This window comes from Phascolarctos cinereus, unplaced genomic scaffold (genome assembly GCF_003287225.1).
Source record: "Phascolarctos cinereus isolate Bilbo 61053 unplaced genomic scaffold, phaCin_HiC Scaffold_5;HRSCAF=322, whole genome shotgun sequence".
Lineage (NCBI taxonomy): Eukaryota > Metazoa > Chordata > Mammalia > Diprotodontia > Phascolarctidae > Phascolarctos > Phascolarctos cinereus.
Genome location: NW_027555958.1, coordinates 425664572 through 425685952, shown reverse-complemented (window position 1 = coordinate 425685952; position 21381 = coordinate 425664572). Strand labels below are relative to the sequence as shown.

The following is a 21381-nucleotide window of genomic DNA, read 5'->3' as shown; positions in this document are numbered from 1 at the left end:
CCTCTTACTATGTTCCACTTTTACATTTTTTTTAAGGCAATTGGGGTTAAGTGACTTGCCCAGGGTCACACAGCTAGTAAGTGTCAAGTGTTTGGTCTGAGGCCGGATTTGAACTCAGGTCCTCCTGACTTCAGGGCCAGTGCTCTATCCACTGAGCCACCTAGCTGCCCCCACTTTTACATCTTTCATGATAATTCATTTGGTTCTCCTGAATCTGACTAAGTTAGGTATTCCAATGGCTCCTCCATGGGAAACAACTAATTGATAGGAGAAGAATTTGGGCAAAAGTTGCCAGAGAAGTTAACAGGATGGTCTGTAAGTCTGTTCCAACTCTTCAGGTTCCATTGTTGATTCTCCACTCCATTGTCTCATTTTCCTTAACCCACAAGACAGACCCTGTCTTTCAAGGCTGTAGTAGAAATAGTTATACATGCTTCATGTGGTATAATTTAAAGCACTCAGAAGACCACTGTTCCATCCCAACCCCCAGCAAAATCTTTCTTGATGACCTGTTATTGAAACTCGGAATTGAAGCACTATCTTTGTAATTAGTTTTATGAAATTCTTATCCTTTGGGGCAGGAGGGACCTTTCCTGAGAGAATTACGAGCTTAAAAAAGAGGAATCAGGTGGTGAAGGTGGGAGTGAGATGGAAAGGGAAGGAGAAAAGAAAGGAATAAGCATTTACATAGTGGCTATTATGTACCAGGCACTGTGATAAACATTTTACAAATATTGTCTCATTTGAGAAAGGGAGGAACAGAAAGAAATAGGCAGGATACCCACTGGCCAATGTCATAGTTCTACATGTATTTAGCATGCTCTCCTTTTTCAAATCCTTTTTTCAAAATTAAAATTACATTGTAGATAATAATGTAGGTTACTATTAATGTAGTAATCAGTTAGTAGCATTTCCCAACTTAAATGCTTAAAAGTAACCATGGTTACTTAACAAACTAAGAGCCAGGACAGATTCATTAATTCAACAAATATTTACCTGGCCCTCTAGAGGACACAATCCAAAGGTCTCTCCTTCAAGCACCTTGAAATCTGCTAGAGAACAAGCTTATACACAAACATATATAAACATACAAATATATCTAACTATATGTGTGTTATATATAGCTATTTATTTATACACATATATGTGTTTGTATGTGTGTGTATTTCCCCTCATTAGAATGTAAACTTCCTGAGGGCAGACATTGTCTCCCTTCCTTGTATTTGTATCCCTAGTACTTATTATAGTTCTTGGAACATGCTAAATGCTTACTAAATATTCTATCTATCTATCTATCTATCTATCCTTCAAATATATCTTATCTGTCTATCTATCTGCCTCTATCTATCCATCTATCTATTAATGTCTATCTTATCTATTTACCTATCTTTCTGTCTGTTTATCTATGTCTATCTTATCTATCTGCCTCTATCTATCTATCTATCTATCTATCTATCTATCTATCTATCTATCTATCTATCTATCTATCTGTCTGTCTGTCTATCTACTTATCTATGTCTATCTTATCTATCTGCCTGCCTATCTTATCTTATCTACCTCTATCTATCTATCTATCTATCTATCTATCTATCTATCTATCTATCTATCATCTATCTACTTATCTATCTATGTCTATCTTAACTTATTTGTCTGTCTGCCTATCTATGTATCTGTTTAATGCTTTAGGGTTTATGTAGTAGCTGGAGATTGGACCAGAAAGGTAGGTTGGAGCTATATCATATAAAGCCTTGAATGCTGTACTAAAAAGGCTGAGCTTTATCTGGTAAGCAATGAGGAAACTTCAAAGGCTTTTTGAAAAGAGGAGTGGCATTATCTGAGCTATGCATTAGGAAGACCTGGCCACAGACGTTAGTATGGATTAGAGGCTGAGAGATCAGTTAGAATTCTTGTTGCAACAGATCAAATGAGAGGTTATTAGGGCTTGTTCTGATGCAGCAGTAGAGGGAATGGAAATGAAGATGAGATATTGAAAAGGAAGATTAAAAGGACTTACTGATCAATTAGATATTGGAGGTGAGGGAAATCAGAAGTGGAGCTAGTTTAGAGAGAGGTTTGGGTGGTTGAGGAAAGAAATGATGAAGTCAGCATTCTGTTGGGTAAAAGGCAGGAGAGATGGGATGGAACTTCAGCAAGGTAACAGGATTATACAGATTTAGAGTCAAAAGGAACATGCAGAATTTGTCATGCTAGCAAAACATAGAGGCAAAATATGTACAACAGGCAGTTGGAAACAAGGGATTGGAGCTTTGGAGGATCAGGGCTGAAGAAAGTAATTTTGTAAATTATCAAGTAATACCTGAAACTAAAAGTATATGAGGATGGGAAGGAGGAGAAAGGGAGAGATGAATAGGAGACAGAGGAAGGAGAAGGGAGGTGGAGAATATTGGGAACTTTGGGAAATATATACATTTGAGAGTAAAAGGCATCAATAATGGAGATGCTGGAAGGGTGGACTTATGTGTAGGAAAGAAAAATAGTAAAATAGGAAGAGTAGATAGTTTCAAGAAGGAAGAAGAGTAGCGTTAAATAGTAAATGCTAAAGAAGATGAAGAGAAGTCAAGGAAGATGAACAATGAGAAAAAGTCACTGAATTTGATAATGACCATCCAGAGAGAATAAAGAAGGCAGAAAAAAAAGGGATAAATAAGTGAGTGAATGGTGTATGAGGGTTGAAATAGAGATCACTTTTCAGTACAAGGCAAGAGAGAGATAGAATGCTACCTCAATAATGTATCAGGATAATAGGATTTTACAGACTTAAAGTTGGAAGGGACCTGAGAGATCATTTAATCCAACTCTCATTTTACTGAAAAAGGAAGTGAGGACCAGAATGAATAAGCCATTTGCCCAAAGTCACACAGGTAGAAAGCAGACAACACAGAAGAAAGGCATCATGATTTTTAAAAAAGTGCTGCATGCAAAGTCATGGGATTTGATTTAAAATCCTAGATCTGTGACCTCCTGAGTGACCTCAAGCAAATTACTTAACCTATGAAGGGTGCAGTTTCTTCATCTGTAAAATGAAAAAATTGGACTAGATACCTTCTAAGGTCCTGTCTAGCTCCAGACTTTTGCTGTTAAGGGACAGAACTCATATTTCAACCCAGGTCTTTTGAGAATCAAAGGAAAGTGTCTAGCATAGGGAGGGCTGAACATGCTTGTCTCCAAAGAGAAAGGAGCCAATGAGAACAGATTGAACATACAAGTGAAAGGGGGTGATTGATGGAGCAATGTTTCAGAAGAGATAGAAGTGGGTAGGATCAAGGTGTAAAAGGGTTAAGCCTCCAAGGGAAAAGTGAAAGTGAAAACTAAGGAAATGAGAAGATATAGTAACCATAGGGAGATATTTCAAGGTATAGAGGAAGAAACCATCAATCTCAATCCTTCTCTGTAAATTAAGGGATAAAGTCAATTGCTAACAGTAATGGAATGAGGAGAAAGATTTGAGTGGGAGTTTGATAGTGGAAAAGGTCTGTAACATCAATTCCCTGTAGGGAACATGATTATGAGTCATACAAATGTCTTCTGGAGATAAGTGGTATTTTCCAAAACAATTCAAACTCCCAGAAGAGATTGGGGCAGGGGAGAGGCAAAGGGGGAAAAAGGGAACACATAAACAATTAGAAGTGGACAAGCAGTCCTATGGTTTGGATTTGCTTATAAAAGCGGGCCCTTTCTTTCTGAATCTAGGCCAGGATTTAGTGAAATAGTTCAGGGCTATGCATAATCTACTGGCAGTAGGTATATCAAAGCAGGAAGTATGATATTGTATTTAACTTTTTTTAAAGTAGGTTCTAATAGATCAATAACTGCCTCTTTGTTTACTTTTAAATGGAAGGTTATGCTCTACTGCTGCTGCAGCCTCGGCTATGAAATGTAGCTTTTATAATCCAATGGCCACTCTGCACTGATGAGTTTCTCTTCTATAAATGCAGAAAACTCAATTATGTCTCCCTTCCTGTGGCTAGGATCACTTTGAAGAAATCAAAGGAGGAGAATGGAAATAACCACTTAGGTTGATGAAAAAAATAAAGATGAAAATAATAGTATGCCTCTTCCTACCCCAAGCCTTCAATTCTACATTAAGTTGATGGCTATTTGGATGAAAGAATTTACCAATTTATATAAATATTGGTTTCTCTTTCATATATGGGTAGATGGGGAAAGATTCTTATGTTATCAAACCTTATTCAAAGCCTTTAGGTAGGAGACTCACAGATTTATAGACTTAGAGCAGGTGGAAAGTAGTCATAGAGGGAAGGGCACTGGATGGGGGAGGGAAGAGAGGGAGAGTCTGGGAAAGGCCTTCTGAAGAAAGTCATATTTGAGCTGAACATTAAAGGAAGTCAGAGATTCTAAGAGGCAGAGGGAGGGGGCATTCATATGAGGGATGGATAATGATAGAAGTGGAACTAGAACCCCCAATCTTCCTACTCCTAGTCTTATATTCAGACTGCTTCTCTAGCCTTCCTCTCCAAGCTGCCTCCTGAAAATAATCTCCATTTACAGATGAGGTAATTTAGATGTTTTCTGTACTTACTGTAAATATTCTTTTAGTCTAGGAACCCCAAAAGAAAGGATGGGGATGGCTAAGAAAGAGCATGTCTTAATTAAATTTTGATGGAATCAATGTACATTTTGGGGACTGAGGCGGCTTTACAAATGTTTATAGCAAAGATACAAAGAGATCACAGAAAGAGGAAAAGATCTTATATGCGCCAAAATATTTATAGCAGTTCTTTTTGTGGTTGCAAAGACACTAAGAGGGTCCATATAAACTGGAATGGCTTAACAAATTATGGTATGCCAATAGAACGGAATATTGTTGTTTTGTGAGAAATGATGAAGTGGACAATTTCAAAGAAACCTGGGAAGATGTATGTGAGCTGATGCAGAGTGAAGTGAGAGGAGCCAGGAGAACAGTTTATACTATAACAATAATATTGTAAAGATGAATAATTTTGAGAGACTTAAAACATCTGATCAAAGAAATTATCAGGCACCTTTCCAGAGGACCTATGATGAAGAATGCTAGCCAACTGGGTGGATAGAGTGAACAGAGCACAGGCCTGCTGAGTTCAAATCCAGCCTCAGATATGTATTAGCTATGTGACCCTTGGCGAGTCACTAAACTCTCATTTAGTTCAGTTTCCTCAATTGTAAAATGGGTATAATAATAGTACCTACCTCCCAGGGTTGTTGTGAGGATCAAATGAAACTATATTTGTAAAGGGCTTTGTGTACTACCTGGCACATGGTAGGTGCTCTATAAATGCTGGCTATTGATTTTATTAGTGTTATTACCTCTTAACAAAAAGGTGATGGATTAAATATGAAGAGTGAAACTTGGTTTTGGACACAGCCAGTGTGGGGATTTATTTGGCCTGATTATGTGTATTTGTTACAAGAGATTTCTTTTCGTTTTCCAGTGGAGTCAAGAAGAAAATGGGAGAGAGAAAAAAATATATGTTAATTGAAAAAAATATATAATTTACAAAAATTTGATAGGAATAGCGATCTTACACTTGGGTTCTCAGATGCACAAGGAGAAAATGGAGGACAGCGGTTTATCTTAAAAAGGTCTAGGGATGTGAATGGGCATTAAGTTCAAGAGACAGCTATTGTGTAATAGAGTTGGCCTCAAAGCCAAGAAGACCTGCATTCAAATCTCACCTCTTGATTCAGACTTAATTGTATGACCCTAGGTAAACTATTTAACCTCTTAATGTCTGAGGCAGAGAAGGTACTGATCTTCATTGGTAAAGGTTAGAAGCATTGAAATCACTATTCCAATACAAAAAAAATAATTCAACATGATACAATGGTATGATATGACAGCTCCCACCCCAAGTTAATGTGGTCATAGGCTGCACTGAGAGGCACAACTTCTAGGAATAAAGAGGGTGATAGGTCCGCTATACCTTTGGAAGACCACATATGAAGTACTGGGTTCAGTTCTGGGCATATTTTAAGAAGGACGTTGATAAGCTACGATGTCCAGAGGAGGTCAACCAATATGGTGAAACTTTCCATGCCTGTAGCCTATGAGAATGGTTTGAAGGAAATGGGAATGTTTGCCTTGGACAAGAGAAGGCTCAGGAGGAACATAAAAGGAGTCTTCAAGTATTGAAAGAAGGATGAGCTTTATTCTGCTGGGCCTCGGAGGTCAAACGAAGAGCAGCGGGTTGGTGGTCCTTTGTTCTTGAAGAGGACCAAGATGACCTCACTATGTCAAAGTCAAGTTACAGTGTGTCTGACTGGGGCTGATCAGACCAATATGAGCTCAGAATGCTCTACCACAGATCGGGCACCAATAGTCCAAGTGAACATTTGGGATGGATTCTCTAAATTTGCACATCTTGCATTTCTTTTGAGCTATTTCAATTCTGCTTTGCTCACAGAGCACAGCACCTTCCTTGATGAGGGTCCACCATGCTGGGTGGTCCTGTGCCACTGTCTCTCATGTCACATAATTCCAAGGTTCTTAAGAGAGACCTTGAAAGTGTCCTTCTATCACTTCTTCTGATCACCATGTGAGCACTTGCCCTGCATGAGTTCTCCATAAGATAGTATTTTTGACAAGCATACATTTGACATTTGAACGGTATGGTCAGTCCATTATAGTCACGCTCTCTGCAGTAAAGTTTGAATGCTTGGCAGTTTAGTTGGAAAAAGAGCCTCAGTGTCCAACATCTTATCCTGCCAGGTGATCTTCAGAATCTTCCTAAGACAATTCAAATGCAAGTGATTCAGTTTCCTGGTGAGGTTTCCACAGCTCTGTAGACCTTCAGTTTGGTAATCAGTCTAATACCTCTTCTGTCCCACACATTCCTTCAGAGCCTCCCAAACACCGAGCTAGCTTTGGCAATGCGCACATCAACCTCATTATCAGTGTGTACATCCCCAGAAAGTATATTGCCAAGGTAAGTGAATTTATCCACAGAATTCAAAACTTCTCCATTTGCTGTAACCAATGGTTCCACATATGGATGGTATGATGCTGGCTGATGGAGCATTACTGTCTTCTTTGTGTTAATTGTTAGGCCAAAATTAGTACAAGCAACAAAGAATCAATCGATTCATACTTTGTTGCATTTCAGCTTCAGAGGCTGCATTGGGTGCACAATCACCTGCAAGCAAAAAAGTCATGCACCAGCACTCCCTCCACTTTGGTCTTGGTTTGTAGCCTTTACAAGTTAAAGAATTTAGCATCAGTGCAATAGCTAATCTTGACATGGTGTTCAACTTCATTGAAGATGTTTGACAACATGGCTGAGAACATGATGCTAAAAAGCATGGAAGCAACTACACAGCCTTGTTTTGTTCCATTGGTGATTGGGACAGTGTGAGAGTGTTGTCCATTATCCAGAACCTGGGCAAGCATGCCATCATGACATTGACATACAATACTGATGAACTTCTCCAGGCAATCAAATTTTGACATAATTTTCCATAAGCCCTCACAACTGAGAGTATCAAAGGCCTTGGTCAAATCAACAAATGTTGTGTACAGACTTTTGTTCTGCTCTTGGCATTTCTTTAGAAGCTGTTGGGCAGAAAACACCATATCAACCATTCCTCAGCCCTTTCTGAAGTCACAATGGCTTTCAGGTAGATGACCATCTTCCAGGTGAAGGATCAGCCCATTAAGAAGGTCTCTGGAAAGAATCTTGCCATCAGTGACTAAAAGAGAGATCCCCTTGTGATTGTCACTGGGCAATCTGTTTCCTTCACCTTTATAGAGATGGACAATGGAGGCATCCTTGAACTCCTGGGGGATAACTTCCTCTTGCCATGTAACCCAGATAACTTTCAGTCAGCTTTTGTACGAGCAATGGACCACCCCCCTTGCAAATCTGGAATAGAATCAGGACCAGGTGCTTTGCCACACTCAAGGAGACTAATGGCATTCAAAACCTCTTCTTTAGTTGGAACTTCAGCTAGAGAGGGATTAACTTCAGTCTGAGGTAAACAGTCAATGGTTTCAGCATTGATTGATGACAGTCTGTTGAGAACACTATGGAAGTGTTCAGCCCTGCCCACTTCTTTTCTGCTCCACCATTGCCAACTGTGTGTTGACTCAATTTTCTCCCCAAGTTAGCAACAAACTGTTCCCTTTCAGAGAAATGATCTAATCTGTTGACATCAATTCTTCTGGAAGTCATTTTGCCTCGGGGCTGCCATTTTTTTGAATGTGAATGTTTAGTTTGGAGAGGATAAGTCTATGATCAGTCCAGCCCTCTGTGCCACACAATGTTTTCATTGCTCTCACATCCTCTCTGTCTCTTCTCCTTACAATCACATATCTATTAAATTCCAGTGTTTGTTGAAAGAGTGCATTTGTGAAGTTTTATTGCATTTAGGTAAATGGAAGACAGTGTTGGTGATGAGAAGGTCATGAGATGCACAAGTCTTCAGTACTAAGTGACTGTTGCTGTTGCTGTTTCCAACTCCATTCCTCCGAGGACTCCCTGCCACATCTGGCAGTCTGAGACTATTCTAACATTAAAGTCACCCAGAATTATAAGCTTGTCCTTTTTTGGTACATTGATGATAAGGGTCTCCAGGTCTTCATAAAATTTTTCTTTGATCTCATCAGGGTTCCTCATGGTAGCAGCACAGGCACTGATGATAGTGGCATGGCATTTTCCTGCAAGTGGTGATCTCACTGTCATGAGTCTGTTGTTCACTCCTTGTTGACTAGATTAGTTTTGATCACAGAACCTACACCAGCTTTATGGTGTTCCCCTTCACTTCGGCCACTCCAGAAAAACATGTGTCCCCTCTGACTTCAGTAAGTTGGCCTTCCTTTGCCAGCCTTATTTCACTCAGGGCTACTATTTGGATATGATGCCTGCTGAGTTCTCTTACAGCAAGAGCTGTTCATCTTTCAGGTCTACAGGATTTTCTGTTTTCTATAAGTGTGCACACTTTCCATGTACCAGTGGTGAGTGGAATCATCTTTGCAGAAGTTTTTGTACATTTGCTTGTGTGTGTGTGTGTGTGTGTGTGTGTGTGTGTGTGTGTGTGTGTGTTTTGATGCAGGATAGAATCCCTGCCTGTCATGGTAACTGGGCCAGGGCTGGGTAAGCAGACAATTTTTAGGGTCCTTTTTCCAGCCCTTTCCTCACACCATGAGGTGAGCCGTACAATCCTTAAAGGGCTGCTCAAACACCTGGGGGCTGCCAAATCCCACTGCTGCTTCCAGTGAGAAGATGACCCTATGGCCTGGGCCACCTGTGTGTAGATTGTGACTACAGCTCCCAGTCTATCCACACCTGTGCTTTGTTACTTGCCTGCTGCCACAAGACTTTGAGATAGGTAAAAATGGTAAAATGGTGATGTCTTTTGATTTGTGAATAAATTGGATTTAAGTGAGGCAGAGTTGCATGAAATCGTCAGCCTCATTCTCTCTTCCAGAGTTGTCAAGTCCAGTGGCAAGACAGAGTCAAGACAACTGATGATGATATAGGGGATGACCTTGGCATCTTTGACATCTGACAAATCTCTAAGCATTCCACAGAGCTTGTTTCAGCTGCCTTCATGGCCATTGGATCAATTTGTTCTCCTCCCCTGTTCTACTTCTGTGCTTGGGGTAGACACCTCCCTAACTCACCGACCAGTTTGAGACCCCTTGGTTACTCTCAACCTGGTTCAACCATCTGCTGAAACGATTACTTGGTGTAGCCACTGAGCATGTAACAGCTTCTTGGAGGCACAGGAGAAAGTTAGGCAGATCAGGTGGACACTGAAGGTGGAAAGCAGCCCTGAAAAGGGCTCAGCAGCCCTCACGCCACAGGGTCTAGTCTTCCTTGAACACACTCTATACCCCAGCAGCAGGTGGAGGTTGCCCAGAGACAAATTAAAAAACAAAACAAAAAACCTCCTACAAATCAGAGTTACCCAGAAGCACCTCAGAAGTAGTAGGTATTCCCCTGAGTGGAGTTCTTCGATCAAAGCCTGGATGGCCATTTGTCTGGTAATATTTGAGGAAACCGGGCCTCTGCAGACATAAGTTGGACCAGACAGCCTCCAAGGTCCCGTCCAGCTCTGAGATCTTGGGATGCCTTTTAGGTCATATTGCCTCCTGCCCTATCTATAGCCTCTGCCCTTACAAAATGAGGCCAAAGTATCCTTCCCTAAGGAGCGTTTCTGCACGTATTAAAGCCACTGATTCTCACAGCAGAGGCATTTGGTCTTTTGTTTGTTTAGTCGTTTTTCAATCATATCTGACTCTTCATGACCTTTTGGGGGGTTTTCTTGGCAAAGATCCTGGAGTGGTTTGTCATTTCCTTCTCCAGCTCACTTTGCAAATGAGGAAACTGAGACAAAACAGGGTTAAATTGACTTGCCCAGGGTCACATAGCTAGAGTCTGAGGCTGGATTTGAACTCAGGTCTTCCTGACTCCAGGGCTAGCACTCTATGCACTGCACCACCCAGCATACAGATAAAAAAACTGAGGTCCAAAGAGAGGTCCTCATTCCAAAGCTCTTTCCTTTATGCCACACTGCCCAGAGCCCAGATTTACTGAGTTACATTTCCATTTTCTTTTCATTCCAAGGAATGGAAAGGAAAGCCTAATGGAAGGAGCATTAAGCCTGGGAGTCGGATAACTTATATTCAGATTTCTACTCTACTATTTACTACTACTCCCTGACCCCAGGCACTCAGAATCACAAAGTTAGAGTTACAAAGAATCAGAGTGGGAAGGGGCTTCAGAGATTATCTATCCCACAGCAGGACACAGGAATTCCTTCTACGATATAGCCAATAAACGGGTATTCAGACTCCATTGGAAGGCCCTTAGTGAAGGCGAGCCCGTTATTCCTCATACAAATCATTCCACTTTTGGATAGCTCTAATTGTTAGGAAGAGGTTTTGGGTTTTTTTTTTCCTTACATGGAGGTGAAAATTGCCTCTTTATAACTGCCTCCCATTGTTTCAAATCCCTCTCTCTCTTTCTGGTGCCAAGCAGGACAAATCCAATCCTTCTTCTTCATGAGGGCCCAGAAAATACTGGAAGATAGTTCTGCACTATGACTTCTCCAGCCTAAATATCCCAAGTTTCTTCAACTAAAACTCCTGTGACACTGAAGCCTCTCACCATGTCACTCATCTTCCTTGGGGTATGCTCCAGTTTGTTACTAGTCTTCCCTAAACGTGATGCCCAGAACTGAACACAGTACTCCATATATGGTTGGACAGGGACAGATGCATTGGGATTATGACCTACCTAGTGTTGAACTGTATAACTTTCAGGGCAGCCTAAGAATATGCTTGTTTGAAGGGGGGTAGTCTTTCTGCCACAATATCACACTATAGACTGATACTCAGTTTGCAGTTGACTAAATCTCCCAGATCTTTTCCCAGACAGACCATTGCCTACATGATCTGTGGCCCGTGAAATGATTTCATTGAGCCCAAATGTAAGACATGTGTTGGGGGCCTTTAGTTAAGTTTCTGAAGCCATGTCATATACATGAGTTTTGTCTCTTCCATGATATTCTCTGGTCCTCTCAGGAAGGACCTATTGCTTTGTTTTGTAAGAAGCCCCCAGCATTCACTGCTTGATGCCGCGGGCAGGTGAGATACTAGATGACCTATGACTTCATTCGCTGGCCAGATCTGGGGGGTTCTTGGAGGGAAGGGTGATTCCTGAAGTACTAATCTTGGGAATTCTACAGATGAAAGGGGTCATTCATATCAAAGTGCCAATCCTTGGAGGGAAGTGGTTGATGCTTATTCAATACTCACTTTTGGGTCTTCACAGGCTTTTCCGGCTTATCAGGATATGGTATGATAAAGTCGATGGTCGCATCGGGCTTCTGTAGGAGAGTGCCCAACTTAGTCTTAATCTCCTTGGCCCTGCAGGAAAAGAAGCAAGACACTATAAATCTCCCAATAGTTGCCAATATGATTTGGCAGAGGGAATTTCTTCACGAAAAATTCCATACACCAATGAAATCATACAGTCAAAAATTTAAAGAAAGAAATGTACAAGGCACTGGAATATCCTTGCCATATTTTCAGATTTGTGAAGCACTTTAAATATATTGTCTCATCTGAGGTGCCTGTTGACCCCAAGAAGTAGGTAGTCTCAAATATTATTACGTCCATCTTATACATTGAAAGAGGTTAAGTTCAACAAGCCCTCATACCAAAGGCAATAGTCCTACTTGAACATCAGATCAGAGGTATACAAACCAAGGGAGAGGGTAGAAAAGGAAGGCATCATGTCAAAGTGGAGACTTGGTGGTTATCCCTGGTTTCCCTGGCATGTGGTGGACAGTAGTCAAGCATTAGCGCAGCTGGAGTAGAACATGGTAAGGAAGAAGCCAAGCCTTTCAGAAATGGGTTCACAGGATAATAAATGAAGAGCTGGAAAAGATCGTAGAGGTCAGTCATCAACTACAACCACCTTCTTTTACATACAAGGAAACTGAGGCCCAGAGAATTGAAATGACTTGTTCAGTCACATAGGTGGTAGGTGCCATAGATGGGATTTGAATGCAGTTCCTATGATTTCAGATCCCATAGCCTTTCTACTGTACTACAAGGAATTCCCAACTTAAGCTCATTGTTGTCCAAAAATCCATTTCTGAAACAGTTTTTAATTTCTATGGGAAAATTATTTGAATGTCAATGTAATACACAGTGGTTATTCCCCTGGACCAACCCATAATTGGGGTAAATATCTACGATAATTTGGTTTCAATAGGATTTTTGTGGGAAGGCCTGGAAACCTAACCATCATGTATGACACTGAGTCTGTACTATTTTTCTCACTGGGAACACAAGGGCTAGAAATATGTCTCTTTCTCCATCATCTCCCCTTCTTGTTTCTTTCTGCTAGTCAGCATGGCACCATTGGCCACCCAGAACGTCACCAATGGTAGGTCAACAAATACATCTTGTGCTCTGTTGCATAATCCCCTTTCACAAGTCTGCATTGGCCACTCATGGATATCATTCATAGATCAGGTGTTTATAATTAAGGGAGTCCACATAGTTTAATCAGGAATTCAGAAAACAGCATCAGTAACAGAAATTAATGTAGTATAAGGCTTTTCATTATAAAATAGTGAGACTTTCAAAGTCATTTCTTTTGGTAGAATCTGGGGCTAATTCAATTAAGGCCATGCAGACAATCCACAAGATTATACAGCATTTCTATAAATTCTACCCCCCCCCGAGATTCTAGGGAATGCTATTCTATCCCCTTTAGTCCCAGAAACAAATAATAACATTGAAAAACAAATAAAAATCCAAACCCATTGCATTATTGTTTCCCTTGGATAAATGAGCTTAGACTTCTTAAATGTCAGAGACAACCTCTTAAACAGGAGACAATTTTGCAATTTAAAAATACTGCCTATTTTGGAAAAAATCTCTGGCTATATTTAACCCTGAAGGGGTCATTTTTCCTGACCACATTAGGGTGATGTTTGTAAAGGAAATAATTTTATTGTTCCCTCTAGTTTTCACTTTGTTTGATAGAGAAAAAGTTGTTTGGAAATGAAATCAATTGAAGTCCCTAGGTGAAGATTTTAATGAATGTCTCAGGGAGAGGAAATTCTTTCTCTACATGACTCATGCCACCCATTTCGAGCTCAAATGGGGTGTGAATAATTCTAAAGCTTCCCTGGATGGAATCTGTTCCTGGGAAGGAGAAAACACACTGTCTGAGAAATCAAATTACAAAATGGCCCCAGGACCCCATTAACCAGGCCTGCTTATGGGTAAGTGGAATAACAGTTATCACTTTAAGTTCCTCACATGGGGAAAATTATTCTTGACAATGAAGCCAAAAGAATGGGTGGTTTAAAAAGAAAAAAAAAACTTCTTTAAGACTACAGATGAAACAGATTGACCTGAACTTCTCACAGCCTTGTTATTCTTCATTTGTTCCAGCCCTTTCATTTTAAAGAAGAGGACATCAAAACCCAGGGAGGTCATAAGGCTAGTAAAAGCTAACACTCGGGCTTGAAGCCAATGATGATTCTACAGGAAATACTATGTCATGCTGCCTCTAAAAGAGAAGAGGTAATGCTTGGCCTAAATAAGATATAGTCTAGGGCTCAAACCAAGTGTACTCATTGGGTACTTCACACCTTTCTCGTAGTTTCAATTAGCCTTCTAAGGGGCATAGTTTTATCAGAAAGGCCTGGAAATAGGATTGTGGGTCAGCAGCAGTCATAGGGGATGTGTGATAAAGATTAAACATGGGATCTTTATGCACCTAGACAAAGTCTCTGAAATCTTAGATGATTCCACAGATGTCTGATATCTGGGAACCCAAAGCAAGTTCCACACCAGGTTCCCAGTTAGAGGTTTCAGAAATGGCCAAAGAAGGAAGAAAAGGATATAGAAAGGATTTCCTGGGGACTCTTACAAAACCAAATTACTTTCATTTTAGGGGGAACCTAACCTCAAAGCTCCACTTCATGTTCACTTTGCTGGCCATATGACAGCCTCTTTGAAGAGGTTAAGCTGGGGAACCACCTGCCTGATGGCCCAGGAAAGAAAGAAATAAAATGGGGAGCTACACACCAGGGTGATTGATTCTGCGAAAATGCTATATGACTTGGTTTAGGTAGATAAAAGATAGAGAAAGAAGAAAGAGGATATCCTTGAATATCTAAGGAAGCTAAATAGAAGTTAAGTAAACAAGGGACTGCAATCTATTTCCAATGTTAGCAGCATAGTACCAGAGAAAAAATGATGGTTCCAGAACAGAAGATATGAATTCAAATCCTACCTATGTGACCTTGAGCCAGTCACAACTTCCAGGGCCTCAGTTTATTTAACTTAAAATGAGGGGGCTGGCTTGGATGGCCTCTGAGTTCCCTTCTAACTCTAGCTATGGATCTACTCTTCCCATGTAGAATCTGAAAATTGAAAACAGAAACAGGAGCATTGTAAAAGTAATGATATGCTACCCTTAGCTAAGTGGAGAGGAAGAAGCCAAAGGATTCTACCTGAGGATCTTAGAGTGTATAATCCTGGGCATTGCTTAGGTCTTCAGAGCAGGGCTGTGCCCAGAGTCATAGACTGTGAGAGATGGAGGAGATCTTAGAAAACAGGTTAAAAAAATACTCAAGCCCACAGGAGTGAAGTTTGGTTCAACAACCAGACAGTAGATAATTACCCGATATTTCTAGTTCTATTTTATAGTACACAAGTCTTGCCTCTCCAACTAAATTAGAAGCTCTCTAAGGGCAGGCACTGAGGTCTTATGTCTCCAAGTTATGTTTCCCACAGTGTCTAATATACTGTCTTACACGTAGCAAGGAGTCAAACATTTATCTATTGATTTATAGGCAAAGAAATCTTTTCTTTATCCTGATACTATCAAAGCAAAGGGGATCAAGGGACCTGGACAGTATGTTATAATAAAAGACATCAAATGAACTAGAAAAATTTAGCCTGAAGAAACAATATGTAAAGGGCTGTGGTAGACATTAGAGGAGATAAAATGACAATTAAGGCAGGACTTCTACTTTCACAGAGCTTATTAAAATTAGTGAAAGTCATAATTTGAACTCGTCTTCTTATTCTCTAAGAGTCTTTCATTACACCATTTTACCTATAAGAATACTTACATGATCATGGTTTGAGAAATGATGGACATTATTAATAGAAGGATACAGACCATTCCCTTTGGTAGATTTTCCACTTCAAATAAATATGAAAAATTCAAATAAATATGGGAAGATGAAATATATGATTCTAAGTGATGCAGTATGAGGAAAACAGGATCAAAAGCACAATACACAGGCTGACTAAAACTAAATAAATAAAGGCAATATTAAACAAAAATGTAATTCATGGTGAATATAAACTATGACTTTATTACTACCTTATTAACATTAGGATACAACTTTTGTTCCTTTCGAGATAACAGAAATGCAGTGACTTGTATACTCACTGACTTTTGGGGTTAATTTCTTTCTTTGCTATTGTTCATAGACTTAAATACTCTTTTTATATGTGACAGAATGACCCAATTTCAGAACTGGAAAGGTGCTCAGAAGAGACCTGTAGCCAAAAATGAAACCCCTTACAACATACCCTATAAGTGGTCATCTGAGCTTTGCATAAACTCCAATAAGAGGAAACATACAACCAGCTAAGATAGTTTTTCCACGTTGAGGCAGCTCTAATTGTTAGGAAAGTTTTCCTCTCATCAAGCCTGATGTCGCTTCCATATTCTTCCCCTACTTCTGCCCTATAGGGCCAAACAGGATCAATCCCTCTTCCACATGACACTCGAACACTCAAAGACAGTTCTTCTGTCTTTCCAAGACATTTTTTCTCCAAGCTGAACAATCCCATTTTCTTCAACTGATCCTTATAAGGCATGAACTTGAAGCTTTTTATCATTCTTATTTCTAGCATATTTAATGTACTAGCTAAAGGGACAGCCAAATGGCACAGTGGATAGAGTGCTGTCCCTGGAGGAAAGAAGACTAATTTTTATGAGTTCAAATCTGGCCTCAGACACCTACCAGCTATGTGACCCTGGGCAAGTCACTTTACCCTGTTTGCCTCAATTTCCTCATCTGTGAAATGAGCTGGAGAAGGAAATGGCAAACTGTTCCAGTATCTCTACTAAGAAAGCCCCAAATGGGGTCGTGAAGAGTTGGACATGACAGAAAAATGATTAAACAACACTGTAATGTGTAAAACTGAGGGCAATTCTCAAGATCAAATGAAATGTTACCGTAAAACTCTCAGCAACAGGGTTTGGCAAAAAGTAGGTGGATGAATAATGCTTATTCCCTTCTTTTCTTCCTCCTTCCATATGTGGTTTGACTAAGGCAGAGTAGAAGTTATGAGCACCTCCCTATTTCTGGGACTTTTGTCTCTCCTATCATAGCTCATGAGTTTTTTGTTATTTGGGGGTGGGAGGGAGAATGCTGTCATATCACACTGCTGACTCATTTTAACCTTGCAGTCCACTAACCTCCCTTCCCCTTCCCACCCCGATTAAAAAACAAATAAATAAACAGACAAACAAAAAACAATTACTATTTAAACACCAATGTCAAACCCCATCTTGAACTTGTGTAGTTGAGAAAACTTTATATTTATTCTATTAAATTTCATCTTATCAATTTAGCCCAATATTGTGGACAGTCAAGATCATTTCAGATCCTGATTCTGTCACCCAGGGTATTAGCTATTCCATCTAGCTTTGTATCACCTGAAAATTAATAAGAGTTACAATGAGAAAAAATATGAAAGATCATGGGCCCAAGCACATACCCCTGGGACATTCCTCTGTAGACCTTATTATAAGTTGGCATAAAACCATTGCTGACTGCTAACTGTGACATTGTTTAGCTTCCGTTTTGTCCACAAGAATGACATGAGGTGACTTCATAATACAATGTATCATGCATCATATTTCTTGCCTCTCAATGGGTGGGGGAGAGGTGAGGAGAAGAGAATTTGGAACTTAAAAATAAAAATTAACAAAAAAATTGAGACTTTATCCATTTCAGTGCTAAAATCAAAGCAAACTGTATCTACAATATTCCTCTGGATGAGTAGTTTGGAAATTCAGTCAAAAAAGGAAAGAAAGGTTAATCTGATTAATTCTTGATTAAGCTATGTTGGATCTTACTGGCTGCCATTTTCCTTTCTACATGTTCACTATCTCTTTAATGAAATATTTTAGAATTTTATCAGGAATCAAAGCCAAGCTCAATGGCTTATAGCCTGAAGATTTCATTCACTACCAGCTTCAGAAAATCAAAATTTTGCCCTATTCTACTACAGCAATACTCTTCCCATTTTCTCCTCTCTTTCAGCCATCACTGATGGTCTCAGCAATCACATCTCCCAGTGCTTTCAGTGTTTGAGGTTATAGTTCCCTTGGGCCAGGTGCCTTGAGTTCATTCAAGGCAGTTGGCTGTTTGCTTACTATTCCCTTCTTATCTTTGGGTTAACTTCTTCCCTGTTAACTCTTTTTGTTCTGTATGTAAAGTGATCTATGGGTCATTCTACTTGGCAGAGAATACAGAAGCAAAACAAACCCTGGGCAACATGGCCATCTCTCTGATCATTTATCCTCATCCCTTCCAGCCCAAGCAGTGGTCTTATGGCATCTTAGCTTCTCCTCTATTTCCTGATCATTTTGGCTGTCCTTAGCTTTGCTCCCAAGCCATAGCTTACTTTGCATTTTTGTACTATTTTTGTATCCACCCTCTGTTACCTTCCCTTGCATCCATCTTCTGGACGTGTCTTTAAAAAAAAATCAAATGAGTTGGTGAATTGCCTGCGCTTCCTTATAGGTCTTTTCAAACAATTCCTGTTTTGTTTTTCCTCATCAGACTTCCTTCCTTCATGTCTTCACAATCTCTGTCTTGAGAACTTCCCATCCCTTTTGTGTTATCTTCTTCTGTAGAATTCAGGATCATAGGACTGTATTTATCCTTCTTTTAAAGTCTTAAAAAAAAACAGGACTTCCCAAATCTAGGAAGTATTTCAGGCCATGACTGACATTCTTCTCTTCTGTTACAAACTATAGGATATAGAGGTAACTTTAAGCAAGAGTTCCTATCATTCTCACCACAGCCAGTTTTTCCCTATTGATGATAATCAGATCCAGCATAGAATTTCTCTTTTATGAAATTTGGAAAGAGCACTATCCCATCTATATTGCTTGTGGCTCAGTGGATAAAGTGCTGAGCCTGGAATCAGAAAGACCTGAGTTCAAATCTAACCTCAGATTCTTACTGGTTGTGTGACTGTGGCCAAGTAACTTGACTTCTGTTAGCCTCAGTTTCCTCAACTGTAAAATGAGGATAATAGCACCTACCCTTCAAGGTTGTTATGAGGATGAAATGAGATATTTGTAAAGCACTTACACAGTGTGTGGCACATACAGTCACTACACAAATGCTTATTCCCTTCCCTTTCAGATAAAGATTGTAGTACAATGGCAAGGAAGACTCTCTCAGCTTAGCACAGTGAGAAATCATCAGTTTGGCCCTTTTTCCTGTCCTGCCCTAGAGTTAGTTCATTTCATTTCAATTATTTAATGTGACCTTAGAAAAATAAAATAGTGATAGAAGGGAACTTAGAAGTCATTAAGTCCATCCCCACCATCTTGTAAATGATGAGGCATAGAGGTGAAGTAATTTATCCCAAGCCATAAGACCAATGGATCTTCTGACTCTTGATTTAAATACCTTTATAGACAGTTCAGAACCTGATGCAGCATTTAAGCTTTCCCTCCCATTACTCCAAATTCTCTCCCAGTCTTTCATAACAAACATACACGTATTTTTATGCCCTTGTAGTTAGTAGCTTACATCATTGTGAATTGAAGAAGACCAGTTCATTTTAGCCCTTAAATGAACCTCTTAAGCTGCATGGAGAAGCAAATAGCTAGCCAGTGAACTCTTCAGAGACCAAGATAGTGGTGGTTTAACTAGAATTGGCCTGCATCTTCACCCTGCCAAGTTTCATCAGTAAAGTTATATTTCCTTTCCAGCTCACCCCAGGTATTGGTAAGGCAAAAATGTGTGGATTTTTTGCACTTCTATTCCACACTTTTCATTTAGCTGCCTTCATTTAAACAAACTGTTATATTGGGAAAAAAAGGGCATAATCACACAGGCATATTCTGATATACTTATTTTGATGAGCATTCCAATTCAAGATTTTGCATGGATAGTTAGACACAGTCCAGACCTCCCTCTCTCATGTACACATGCACACCCACTAAAGACGCTAGTACTTTTTTTTTTTTGGCTAGGCAATAGGGTTAAGTGACTTGCCCAAGGTCACACAGCTAGTAAGTGTCAAGGGTGTGAAGCTGGATTTGAACTCAGGTCCTTCTGACTCCAGGGCCAGTGCACTATCCACTGTACCCCCTGGCTGCCCCATCTAGTGCTTTCTTTAAGGTCCACCCCAACTAACACAGTATTTCTTCACCCTCAACAAGTGACTTTGATTTCGCTATGTCTTCTCCTCCTCCACGATGTCATGACATTTTATGGTAGAAAAAAAAAATACAAGTTGTAGAGTCATGGGACCTGGATTTCAGTCCTGCCTCTGACACTTACTGCCAGTGTGACCTTGGGCAAGTGACTTGACCTCCCTGGGCTTCTGTCTCTTCATTTCTCAAATCAGAAGATTGGACTGGATGGCCTTGGAGGTCCCTTCCATCTCTAGGCTATGATGTTATGAACTCTGCTATGAAGGAAAGGATCCATTTCCTACACTAGGTCCTCATTCAGAGTAGGTCTAGATACAAAGGCTTATGCTGCTAAGATTTCCCCTTCAATGCTTAGATCCAGAGGACTCCATCATGATAGATTTAGCATAGTGAATGTCCTATGTTCACTGAAAGCCCTGGTACTCTACAGTTTGAGGTTCATTCTCTGTACTTGGGTGCCCAAAGCAACCTCTACTTCTCCAGTCATCAGAATTCACTAGAAAGATGCCACAGACAAAAGGGAATCAAGTACACTGCTACGGAAAAGCTGTAGAGATGAGGCCCGAGATTCTCCAATACAACTGGATGCTAGAAGTTGGAACAGGAAGGGACCTTAGAATTCATCTACTCAAACATTCCCATTTTACAGAGGAAGAAACTAAGTCCAGAGGGAGTAAATGATCTTATCAAAGAGACAGAGCCTAGGTCAGCTGATTTCCTATTTTCTAGCATGTTAACATTTGGCTACGCAGTAAGTCAATTCCACCCACATGATGGTCAGAAACACTGAGGCACAACCATAGAGCATAAACATCTGGATGTTATAATTTTCCTAATTCTGGGTGTTACATGACCATCCCCTCTCAGACAGTTTTCTTGATATTTTATATTTTTATCTTTGAATTTCAAACTCTAGAGGGATGTGGAGCATAGTGTGGTTTCTGAGAGAGAGTTTCTGCTCAAATGCTTTAACTCATTCTATGGGGGAAGACACATCTTTCTGAATTAAAATCTGGCCTCAGACATTTACTAGCTGTGTGACCCTGGGCAAGTCACTTAACCTTTGTTTGCCTTAGTTTCCTCCTCTGTAAAATGAGATAGAGAAGGGAATGGCAAACTACTCCAGTACTTTTGCCAAGAAAACCCCAAATGGGGTCATGAAGAGTCAGACACAACTGAAAAACAACTGAACAACAAAAATATGGGATTCAAAGCTTCCATATTATTCTATTTTAAAAGAATGATTTTGATCTGAAGTACTGAACTGTGTGTGAAATGCTTCACACACTGAGTGTGTGAAATGCTTCTGATTAAAAGCTCCATTAAATCTCCCTGCCCCAGGTTAAAAGTACTACAGGTCATGACTCTCCTCAGAAACAGATGGGCTGGATATGATAGTAACTTACTT

General features: G+C 40.0%; 1 protein-coding gene across 1 annotated transcript in view; it reads right to left on the bottom strand.

The window, feature by feature from the left end:
* The window catches only part of RGS5 (regulator of G protein signaling 5), a 100509-nt gene that overhangs the window by 37133 nt on the left and 41995 nt on the right, over positions 1-21381 (bottom strand). The window contains 1 exon segment of the mRNA XM_020988602.2: positions 11777-11887. Coding sequence (XP_020844261.1) covers positions 11777-11887 — 111 coding nt within the window.